The 12,870-nt window shown below is 33.7% G+C and overlaps 1 protein-coding gene across 1 annotated transcript in view; it reads left to right on the top strand.

The window, feature by feature from the left end:
* LOC127860564 (homeobox protein Hox-A1-like) overlaps positions 1–10,997 on the top strand; it is a 20,868-nt gene extending 9,871 nt beyond the window's left edge. Inside the window, exon 2 of the mRNA XM_052398684.1 lies at positions 10,525–10,997. Coding sequence (XP_052254644.1) covers positions 10,525–10,889 — 365 coding nt within the window. The 3' untranslated portion in view covers positions 10,890–10,997. The remainder of the gene's footprint in view (positions 1–10,524) is intronic.
* Positions 10,998–12,870: the final 1,873 nt, after the last annotated feature.

The following is a 12,870-nucleotide window of genomic DNA, read 5'->3' as shown; positions in this document are numbered from 1 at the left end:
TTACTGAAACTCTGCTTTGAATATTTTTGTCAATGGTATTTGACGTAAATCGTGTTCAATAATAAAACATAACAGCATGTAAAAGTACCGACAAATAGTATTCGATTAAAAAAAATTGTTTCTAACTGTGTGTTATGTTCGAAAATATACTTGTTTACAAACTCAATTTCATAAAAATTAGAAACAAAAAATCTGAAAAATATATATTTAAAAACGCAACATATTTTTTACATACAGGTTAACATATTGCTAATATTGATAAAACAATTGTCTTATCATGGATGCTTGTAATTTATTCGAACTAATTAATAGGTATTCAACGGTTTAATAAACTCAGTTTCTCTACAAGTAAACACAAAACAAACACAACCGTTGCTGCTTATGACCATTACATATTTCAATGCATTGATGAACGTTGGCAAAACATACAATTATGGTTTTATTTAATGCGTATTTGAACGATATTTTCTTCATCGACTATTTGGCAACCATTACAATGTTGTACAACAAGCATATTAGACGGATAATGCACGAGAATCCGCAATTTCGAGATGCTAAATGTCATGCAAATGAGCCATTTATCATATGGTGTTAAGCGCGATTGTCATAATGCAATATTTTATTGCGCCGCCATTAAGCAGACGTATCCGTGAATAAACGGGGTATGTTTCCCGCCAATTTTACCGGAAGCCATCAGCTTTTACCGGTCGGAATTCAATAATGGCTTTCATGGCTAGAACATTGCAGTAGAGCACGGTATTTAATAACATATCATCGCCAAGTGATACCTGACTGAAGGCATGGGTTGATTATTAAATAGAGTTGCTGTTGTTTGCTAACAAAACTGTGTGTAAATCATCGTTTTAAGTGGCTGCAGATTGTTTTAGTTTATTTATGTCTTTTTGTTTCGTCATCATTTCAAAAATTCTCCAAAAAATCAGGGCTGGTTTATAAAAAATATTCTGGACATTTCTGACGAATATAGCTGTAATGAGCATAAACACTCGGTCTTAATTTTGCTGCAGGTTTCATGTTTCATGTCTACAATCTAAACGTTGAGCAAATTAATGGTTGTATTAGCGAGTTTAAATGTAGACTTTTCGATCACTTTTAACAAGAATGGTATGGTAACATGAACAATAATTCTATATTTAATATGTATAAAGTTTTCAATTCCTCTTTGGAATATTAAGAATATTTAGACTTACTATCTAAACTACTGCGCTTATTTTTTTGTAAGATTAAGAGTCGCTGCACACCCGTTAAGAATCCAAACTGGCACATACGCTTAGAATAACTTTCCACCAACTGAACGTTATTGTCTATGTTGTAATGACTTTGTTTTCGGGGATGAATACCATTTTATATGCATATGCCGATGTTACACTGAATTAAGAAAAAGTAAATTCGTCGGACAATTTATCTACCCATCTGTTAAATTACACAATTTATTAGTTTCCTTAGACAACTCAATTATTTATCATGTGTGTAAATTTATCAAAGAAGCGTTTGTTATAAGAAATGCGATCCTTAATAATACTGTTCACTTAACGTCAGTATCACCTTGATAGAACCAACGTGTTCCTACAATTGTATTTATTTGTATATGTATTCTAAAATGAATAGTATTTGTTTTTATGTAATGTTATCTTGTTATACCTAGTAACGTGACAACGAATTATGTGTGTATTAATCATGAAGACGGTGAACTTTTATATAAGTATGAAAATCTGTCTATATGTCTGTATGTCATGTGTCAGAATTTAATACACAAGTCGAGGACCATTCAATCCATTCCATTAAGTATATATATTTATCAGCTTAACTATCAAACGTGTTCAAAAAGTAATCAGGCTTTTGCATTACACTGTCGTATTCATAACAGAAACCTCCATTCGAAATAGGAACTTAAATTTTAAATGATAAACATTATTTACTAAATAATTTACTTATGAATCTACTGTGATAGCTTAAGAGCAAATATGTCGCGTTGGACATAATTAAGAAGATCAAATTAATTGATAAACGATTTTTCTTTGTGTTCGCCAAGACATTTGAATAATATTAAACATAACTGTACTTGTAATATTGGTCCATTGAAGATAGTATTTGATACCTGAAAAGTATTTTTTAAAACAGATAAAACGTTGATGACTTAAGAGACAAGAGAAAAAGTTCAGAACAATTGGTATAAGAAAATCGTCGAAATTAGAATTTTAACCAATTTATAATGATTTTTTATGATGTACACTATATTGCCAAAATACATAAATATGTTTTAACCAATTTTTTGTACATTATAATACCCATTCATGTTAAGAAGACATGTAAACGGTTGGGAAATCCTGCAAATATGTGCAGATTTGTTCATACTACTCATAGAAACAATTTCATAGAAGTGAAATACTTTTGATTACTTGTTCCATTATACAAGATAGTTAATCGATTTGATTTAACATTTCTCGTTTATATTAACGTATTGGGATAACGAAAACTTAATGCTAACATATAAATATATACAGTTAACTAAACGAATTGGTTTTCTAAATATACAAAATAAGCGTGTGTGTTTATTTTCAGGCGATCGTCAATACGCGAAAATAACCACCTACTTATTTATTCCAATAAAAAGTTTATTTTAATAACAGTGGCTGTATGTGTAGACAAACTGTTTTTTTTCAAGCCGTCGTGAACACATTCCGATAATGCGTAATAATTTATTAATTTGGTCCCAATTCGTATGTTGAATGATGGATGCTCTGAAGTAATGTAGCGGGCGTTTGTCCAATCGCTGCGATGGTCAGCCTTATTAGGCCTTTAACGGACGACCCTCTCCGAACGCCAAAGATGATCCGTCAAATAGACAGCTTTGGTGGCTTAATAATCAAATAAATATCTTAATGATATCTTAATTAGCGACGGGAAAATCTAGCATAGGAAAATATTTGTTGCTTCATACAAATGACACAAATGTTGAATACCGCAGCAAGTTTTTCATCATCAGTTCGACATATTTCAAATATAAGACGTTGAACTGATTTGCCTCGGGGGTTAGTAAATACGCGTGTGTATGTTTACTTCCCCATGTAGTGCAGTAGTACGGCTGTCCGCAAACGCTCTTTTCGACACAGTGCAATAAATAAATATATAAGTTATTTTTACCCACATTAGGTCATTTTATATAGGTTGCTATATAGTGTAGTGAATTAAGACAAATATGCCAAACTTTCATCAGAATACTTTGTATACATCTATAAATATATCTAGTTTTACTATTTTATGTTTATACTTTGAACCAAATGCCGCCGAGTTATATCACATTGTTTAGAACCACATAAGATAATTGACAATAACATTAGTATGTTAGTCATGTTTTGGTAGGCATTTCAAAGCCCATGGATTGATTGGTATGTCTCAAACCCTTAAACTGTTAAAAATCGTCATTTAATGTTTATTGTGGTCAGAACTAAGTGTTAAGTCAGACGCATGCATTGTTGGTTGGTTTAGATGCTCGTAGATATGAAACTGACAGCGTCTAACAGCGACATGACAAGCTCAAAACAATTTCGGGGCACTTGCTTGTCAGTTGAGGGGGAAATAGTAGGACTAAATATGACAGCTTTTCAAAGAGGATTTCAGTGATGTGATAATAAAAATTGACATGTTAAAATCGTTAAATCGGTATTATTTGAGTCAGTTGCTTTGTTTTCATTCATAAATATAAGAAATATGTGAATTTGAATAAAACATTATTTGTGATCACGGTGGTATGGTTGTCATGGGTTTATGAGTTTATTTCCTTTTCGGACGTTTACGCGTTGTTTCAAGTCGTATACAGAACAAGGTTATAGTGACATAAATATAGTAATACGCGTCGGGCCTTTCCGTGTATAAACTTCCTTTTGACACCACAATCATAAAAGGACCGTACTATAAGTTTATTTAAACCTTGCAAAAAGATAACATAATAAAACAAATAATAATGAAAATATTAAAGAAAACAAAAACAACAATAGCAAGTATAATAAAAATCAAACACTAGCAATAATAATAATAATAATAATAATAATAATAATAATAATAATAATAATAATAATAATAATAACAATACTGACATATAGATTACCCGAACAACAACTACCAAAAACTACTACTTCTAATCAAATATGTTTTATTGTTGTATCATTATTATTTTATTATCAAAATTTAATATTAAATTTTTTATCCTAACATTGTATTTGTAATATAACTATTATTCTGCAACGTATTGTGGTGTTCAAATACTGACTAATTATTCAATTATGGTCCTTTTTAATACGAAAAACATTCTACTCCAAAGCGAGACGAACAGGCGAGCTCAGCACGTGCACAGCAACATAAACACGTGCAGTCACGTGCAGGGACCACGGAACTAATACTAGAAAACGGAACATAATCATAAGTGAACGATGGAAACATGGCTCCAGGGCCAATCTTAAGAGATTAATTTCAAAGTGCAGTATGTCACGGTCGATTGAAAGCACACTTGTCCAGTGGTGTCAATCTTCTATAGAAATATGAATAAACGCGAGCTTCGCGCCTTATTTTTATTGCTTTTTCACGCGCAACAGGTACCTGCGTCATGTGAAAGTCCTTTAGATTAATCCCGTAATGAAACGCAAGCACATTTTACAAGCGTGAACACCAATTTTAGTAAGCTCATGGTTAAAGAGAGGAAGACCTGCAACTGTTGGGTACTATGATCAACGGAACTACCGCACTGTTGGAAAAGGAGCAGGCAAACCCGTATTAAAGTTTAAACAGCACCAAAATTATCAAACTGGTCCTAGTATTTTAAACATACAAGTATAATTACATGATGTGTACATATTTGCTTATCTGTTTTATACTGAGATTTAAATTCAACCGATATAGTGTCCAATGCATCTAACATATACGAACATTAAATGATTTTTATAATGGGATTTTATTATTGATTTATTTTAATTTAACAAACCTGCTCATGTTCGAATTTTAAAATCTCTTCCCGGCCATTGTTGCCACAATCGTTAAAGTATAACTGTTCACGTTGAATATCTGTAACGTTTACCGGTACTGTGTATTTGTTTGTTGAAATATGCATTACTCTTATGGCGTGTCGAGAAACCTTTTCTCAATCTTTCTGTCGCCAATGTTGATTCTAGCCCCGTTTATTATCCACTTGCCCAAATATAATCACAAACGAAAATAGTCTGTTCGAAGTCCCCTGCAATATTGACACGTAATTTAAAGCAAATTCTGCGAATGATTTATAGCCCAATGGGGACTCAGTTTTATCGGCACCGTCTACGTCCCCCTACGGTCCCATGGCTTGCATACGCGCGATTCATCATGGGTTGACATTCTGTAACAGTTAAAATTGGAGAAATAATGAATCAACTTATAGCCCAAACGGTACGAAACCGTGCAAACATAAGCGTCCTTAAAATAATGGTGACGGTGGATTTAAGTAAAATTGCGTCGTAGTCAAAGAGCATGTATTTTGATCGGTCTCTTGGCTTATGAAACTCGACATGACATGTACATATAAAAATGTGTAGGTTTTTTAAGGTTTTGGAATTCCTGTTGTACTATTTTACTCGTTATTGGCGTTATCTTGGGCATTCGTAGATTACTAACATAATCTCTTAGCTGGTTAATATAGTCTAAAATCCGACATATCGAAAACATGTATGAATTTATATATATATATATATATATATATATATATATATATATATATATATATATATATATATATATATATATATATATATATATATATATATATATATATATATATATGTATTTATTTATTTATTTATCTGTTGTTTAGTTATTTAGTTATATTATTATTTATTTGTACCCATTTATTATTATGGTTATTTATTTTTATAGATATTTGTCTATTTATACGCAAGTATCTATACAGTTTTTAGATTTAATCTAGCTTTATAATACGTTTTTTGTTTGCATTTATTAATCAAGCGATTAAATATTGTTGTTTTTTTGTTATTTCAGACAATTTTACTCAAAATTGGTCCTTTTAATTTTTATTGATGGTCCTACAGTGTTTGTTTGTCAATTTAATGACTATACATGTAGAAGGGTAAAAAGGGCTGTCTTACTGTAAGATCGTTACTACAGCATACCAGTTCCATGTATCTATTTACCCTTTCAATCTAATTCATAAAGCAATGGCCATAGCAACCAACCAACGTGCCGGGAAACCATCCATCATTTCTAAAAACCGTGTGTCATATTCCGTCCGGTCGTCTCGTGTAATTAAACAATGCACTGGACACCATTCCAAAGTAAACAACTCGCAAGACCGCATACAAGTACTACCGGAAGCAGTATGTCGCCATTGGCCATTTTTCTAACGCATTTCGAACGGAAACAATACTTTCTCCTGTGTCAATAAGTTGTCGGAAAAAACATTTTATTACGTCGCTCTGTTAACTTTTTAAAGAAGTTCCATAATGTGATAAATCCAAAAGGAAATTCTATAATAAAATATATGATAACTCTCCATTTCAGTTAACTGTGAAAAAAACCACCTCCGCTCGCAACCTAAAAAATTATAAATTTCACGAATACAAAGTCTTTTAAATAAATCGATTTATTTTTCTTCTTCCGAATATTCGATTTGTAAAATACTATTTGAATATTCGGTGCGGGACCGAATATTCGGATATTCGTTGACATCCCTTCTAAAATACATATGAATGAAATTTATTACATCACTCGGATAATTTTGACCGAACTATATACCTGCCATGCAAAAAGCAAAATTAAACGTATGTGAACAACATTCTTATATGCTTTTTCAAATTGGTTAGGCCCTCTGTATGACGTATGCTGTTCAACTCATGAAAGACAACACTAAATCCTATAAGTTTGGTCCTACATAGGATGTGTACTTCTTCCAATCCCAAAAACAAACCACTCCAAATATTATTGAAGACACTCAATTTATCTTAAAGAGAACTAACCCAATTGCTTGCAAACCATTTCTACACCTTGGGTACTGCTGTCGACGATCATTAGAGGCGCGAACATGATTGATAAACACGATGGTTCGAAGCGTAGTGAGAACATATGGGAAGTACGAGACGTAGTGAGAACGAATGTGAACATTATTGGATTATTGACTCTTTCTAGGTTTTGTTTGAAGGATCGCATACACATTTTGCTGTGCTTGGTATCACTTGGGATATATGTGTATTCGTTCATAGGCGTACAAGTTTACACTTCTGTCCATGTGAACGCTTGTAGTAGTATGATATTCCAAATGCTAAAAATGCATATGCAATGTCTACAGTATATCGTATAGTTATTATGATTGCAATGCCCTGATCAAGATAAGCAAAGAAATCATGCGGACATGCGTTCAGGTATGAAACATTAAGAGCAAGCGTTCCATTTTAAGACTTTGGCATTGATTTTACAGCAAATCAATCGGTTGTATACAAAACGTATCTTCTAACGTATTCAGATATTCAAACCAGCTTGGTGTCCTCCAAGTTTGTTTGTAAGTTAAAAAATATATGGTCTGCGTTTAGTTGATAAAAAGATATACGTGGCTTAAAGCGTTATTTGATCATAAAGTATATACGGATCTTATTCTATAAAACATGTTTTGGTTTCAATCAGCTCTTACAAATCACCGAACCCAAAGTAAGCTCGCTGTTTGATCTTTTTTAGATGTGACGTAAACTTTCGATTCGGCGTAAAATTTGCATATTTTCTTTATAACGTTCGATAAATTATCTCGGAGACCACAATGATTTTAGCTTTTTTCAACATCTAAAACACCGTTCATCTATAATTTATATTTAATACAGTATTTAGTATTGCAACGATTGTTTGATGTAAGTAGATTGCATAAATATGTAATGATGAATGGCATAAAACTGTCAACCGCTTGGTCCCTTCGCTACTTATGGCGACAGTTGTGAGCGGCGGGAGGCAATTAAAATTCAAATTAACAGAACTTCAACCGTTACGATTACTGGTGTTAATTGCTTTGAAATAAGACAGCTAAACAGTAATATTTCAATTGTTTTTATACATTTATTTGCCAGCAAAACGTCTCCTATGGTAAAGGTTAGTGTATTAAACTCAATTGTGAAAGAAAAAGATGCATAACGAAATGTTAACCATGTAATCCGTATTATGTCCATATACAACTGATCGCCTATGAAGGTTTTCGACTGGTAACATGTATAGTATATACAGTGTTTATTTTTTAAACGAGTTCAATATAAAACTTAACTCAAATTATTTTTTCCCCGTATAGTATGGATATAAACAATGCAGTTAATGTGCATAATTTGTGCTGAACGTAATGAACCAGTTTTTTGTAGCCTTATTTCTTATTTTACAATTTTTGAATTAAACGACGACATGGTTTTCGTGGCCATACTTTTATTAAATCCATAAATCCACACGCTTGTTTTTTATATTGTTCTATATTAATTAAGCGTTGTACGATTCCTGCCATGTCTGTATTGTTACGTCTGTCTGCGACTTTAATTTAAATTTGAGAGATAAAAACTCGTGATTTGATGGCTTAGAAAATGGCAAGTTTGAGCGACATTTGCGAAACATGACTTAATCTGGCATAACACTGTTCATTCTCCATATAACGTGCATAACATATACGAGTCGTCTACGCATGCGACGTCATGTCCTTGTGGTTTAGCACGATTGGTCGATTTCGCGCGACATGTCGGCTCTAACACGATGTTTTACAAGTGTTGTTAATTAATTTAACAATAGGTGGGCCGGCGAATCAAGAGTGTCAATAAAATATAATACTATGTAACCTCCGAGTATTTGGAGAAATAGCTAACATCACGACAATGTTTACGGTTGACAATATTGGTGTATTAATTGACCCTGCCTGACGCGATATCAATGATTCAACAAACTATGAGAAATGAACATGAGAAACCACGGTGTGATTGCCTAGTTGTTAATGTAAGTTCGCCACTTTCATTAACAAACGTTGCTGTAGGCCCGTTTAACGATATTTTGTTTCCCTCAACGAGAGATCAAATGAGGTCATCATATATATGACCACAAATTGCTTACATATCGTACTGTTCAAAATGTCTCGTTTACGACATAGAAACGTAAGGTTAATCTGTAACATTTGGTGTAACAAAAAACGTTACCGGTCACATTCTTTAGCGAGTGTCGACATCATGTTATTGAGTCTCTACTATAAATCATATTTGAATAACCACGTCGCACCATAAGTGTCACAATGGTGCATCGTTCGAATTAAGTGCATTGCGCGCTCCCGAACTTTGAGCTAGATCCTTTCTCGGGAAACTTTTGATTTTTCGTACTCCAAAGACAACCAATACTAGCTCTACCATGCGTATGACGGCGCTTTTCAGTTAAATGGCTTCAAAAAACAGCTTTTTAATCCAAAGACAACAATTACTAGTTCTACCATGCGTATGACAGCGCTTTGCAGTTAACTGGCTACCGGTAATATCGTAATTTTGATTACCAGTTAATAGACTGTTGTTATACACGTTGTAGTGGGATGACTTAAGTTGGTGTGATATGACGCTGCGGTTTCTTGTTGTCTAATTAATGCAACATTTTTGTTTCACATACTGATTGAACTGCGTCGCTATCCATAAGACTGTATCGCATTTAAATAAATCAAATTAGAAACCCCATTAACCGCTGAGGAAAGTTGGGAACATTTTTTTATCGTTTTTTGTTTCGAGTATATATCGAACATCGAAACCGCATTACGATCATAAATCGAAACCATGTAGACCGTTCGGTGCTTCATTAGCATTTCAATCGCATTAATAAAATTATTCGCAATTAGTACGTAAAGCGTATGCTTCTTTTATCTGAGGAGATATATTTGATTTTAGCTAAAAACCGCCCTCAATGGCAACATAAAATACCAACCTGTCATCCCAATGTCCTGTTGTTGTTTCAGTCAGCGAACTTGAATATCCAAAAAAGCCATGCTCCATGTATGCCGTTAATTTATGTTTGAAACATTACGGATTTTCAAACATAAAAATCGAGTCGTAAATATTTATTTAAATTAATTTAAGAGTAAACGCCATTTTTGAAAGCGTTACGTATTTTTCAACGCCGGTCTAAACACTACCGAACTATCAGTCTGAGGCTTAAAGTCTCACTAAAAATTGTCAGGTTCTGTTAATGAAATAAAATATAAATACTAGAGAACTACTTATTGCAATGGGTTGCTTACCCGTTATCATTTGTCATAACAAAGTCCCCTGCTAGTTTTAGTGAAGTTATATCAGTTATATGGATTTCAAAATACGTCTTCTTTTTTAATAAAGCTTACACCAGTTTAAAGTATTTCTAGCATACATCAGTATTTTGCAGATTTGTAAATGTATTGCATACGGGAGGAAACATAATCTGAAGTTACACAAATAAGATTGATACTTGAATTTTTTCCCAAAATTAACAGACCAAATTCTCTATTTGCAGCAACAGCACCCCCTATCACCAAAGCAACGGACTACGGCTACCCGACAGGTCATGTCTCTCCCCCGGGGACAGGGACAGGCGCCGGCTCGAACATGGGTCGCACCAACTTCACCAACAAGCAGCTTACTGAACTGGAAAAGGAGTTTCATTTCAACAAGTACTTGACCCGCGCGCGCAGAATTGAGATCGCCGCCTCGCTCGGATTAAACGAGACGCAAGTGAAAATCTGGTTTCAAAATCGCAGAATGAAACAGAAGAAGAGAATGCGAGAGGCCCAGTTTAATTCTTCCAATCGGGAAAACTGTCAAATTGGTCTGGACTCACTGGGTGTTACTTCCATGGCGTTGTGCCATGACACAAGATAGACGCGCGCCACTAAGGGAGAGTGGTTGAATACAAGCATAATGTCTAAAAACAGAATTCCTTACATAGTGTGGGAGAATTTGTAATTGCGACCTTACGTTTCACATAAAAATGCCAAAATACGCATGCGTAAGCGCGACATACAGAATTTAACCCGCGGGAGACGTTCTAGTCATTCGTGTTATCTCGTGATTGTTTAAAGTCACGGGCTTTCTAACGAGACAGTGCAATAGAGTGCTACAGGTCCCTTCTAGTGCTCAGGCGGACGCCGAGCGACCAGCGTACCACTACCGGATGGACGTTGCTTCGTCCTGCTCTTTGGTCGTACAACCATATTAAGTCCCGCTTGTAAAGTCAGTTGTGTATTCGTTCATTTTGTCGGAAACACTGGCATTGCGAAGTCCTTTTTCGTATTTGTGTAACTGTTTTGTTTCTTTTGTGCAATCTAAATGTCACAAATGTTGTATGTCTTGTTTAATTAATGAAAAAGTAGTGCCACGGTTTGAACATGAAATATTGTCAATGTTCTATAGAACCATATGATACAAAAAGCAGCAAGACGTTTACATGTAAATATGTTTTACTGCAAATATGTGTTCTTGCATGAAATTTAACATTTGCTAGAGCAAGATTTTCTAAATAAATTTGGGTTTGTTAAAAATAAAACTGTATTGCAAATTGTTTTTCATTAATAGTGGGTATAAGTGGCGATAGTAAAAGAATTTATGAAAGGGGCAGATCGATAATTCACGCGGTATTTAATTCCATAAATAAATAAATAAAAATAATGTATTACATTGTTGCTTAAACATATGGCTAGTTTGAATCAACGACATAAATATCTTTATTTTTGAAATTATAAAACGGTGTCACCGGGATACTTTAAACAGGCGTGGGATAGGCCGTCGTTATAATAAAATCGTTTTGAATACAATATTCATTAAGTACATTTATACGCATGCAACACAAAATTCTGATTGAAAAAAAAAAGAATTTATGCACCCGTGAAGTAGAATTCCATTGGAGGCGTTGATCGAAACAATATACTTTGCTATTAAATATTTTTATTGAAGACTTTAATCATATAACATGATAGGCGAACAAATATTATGAAAACTGGGAATATACATCGTTTAAATGCTTGTCTCGTTTTATAGGAAAATACCGTCGATATGCCCCTTTAATATTCACAATGTTAGTTTTATGTTTTATTTTTTGTTTCAAGTAAAATTGTTCACATGAATGTACTTTTTACTAACGTGCACATCACAACACATCTAGTCACCGCATATAAAAAACGTTAAGAAAATCTCATCTTTCAAACAGATTAATAATTTTCATTTAGCACTTGACATAAGTATATTTAAAACGACGATACATCACCTACATCAGAGAAAACTTCCCTGCATTTCAAACCCCATAGTTTAACATTCTATATAGGTGTCATGCATTTCAAACTGCATAGCTTGACATTCTATAGCGGTGTCCTACATTTCAAACCCCATTGCTTGACAGTCTATAGCGTTGTCCAGCATTTCAAACCTCATAGCATGACATTCTATAGCGGTATCTTGCATTTCAAACCGCATAGCTTGACATTCTATAGCGGTATCATGCATTTCAAACCGCATAGCTTGACATTCTATATTGGTGTCCTGCATTTCAAACCGCATAGTTTGACATTCTATAGCGACGTCAATTATTTCACGCTCTTGATCGATGTTGACTCGTTCTTTTGACTATACATATAATACTTAATTCCAAAAGTGCATTGATTTTGCTTCAATACAACTTATAGATGTTGGTAATATGTGCTTGGTTTTGCTATCCAATTTTAATTTGAAATGTTACTAACTTATTTGGCCAACACTGTATGCAGATATAGCAAGGTTTTTGTGTGTGGACGTATGTACCTTAATGCCTTAGAAAATAGTTATTTATTTAGTTACAGGGACTGTTTGTTGGTTTCATTTCTGTTTGCAT

Source organism: Dreissena polymorpha, chromosome 15, assembly GCF_020536995.1.
Source record: "Dreissena polymorpha isolate Duluth1 chromosome 15, UMN_Dpol_1.0, whole genome shotgun sequence".
NCBI classification, from domain to species: domain Eukaryota; kingdom Metazoa; phylum Mollusca; class Bivalvia; order Myida; family Dreissenidae; genus Dreissena; species Dreissena polymorpha.
The sequence above is the reverse complement of the archived record's forward strand: the minus strand, read 5'-3'. Positions and strand labels throughout refer to the sequence as shown.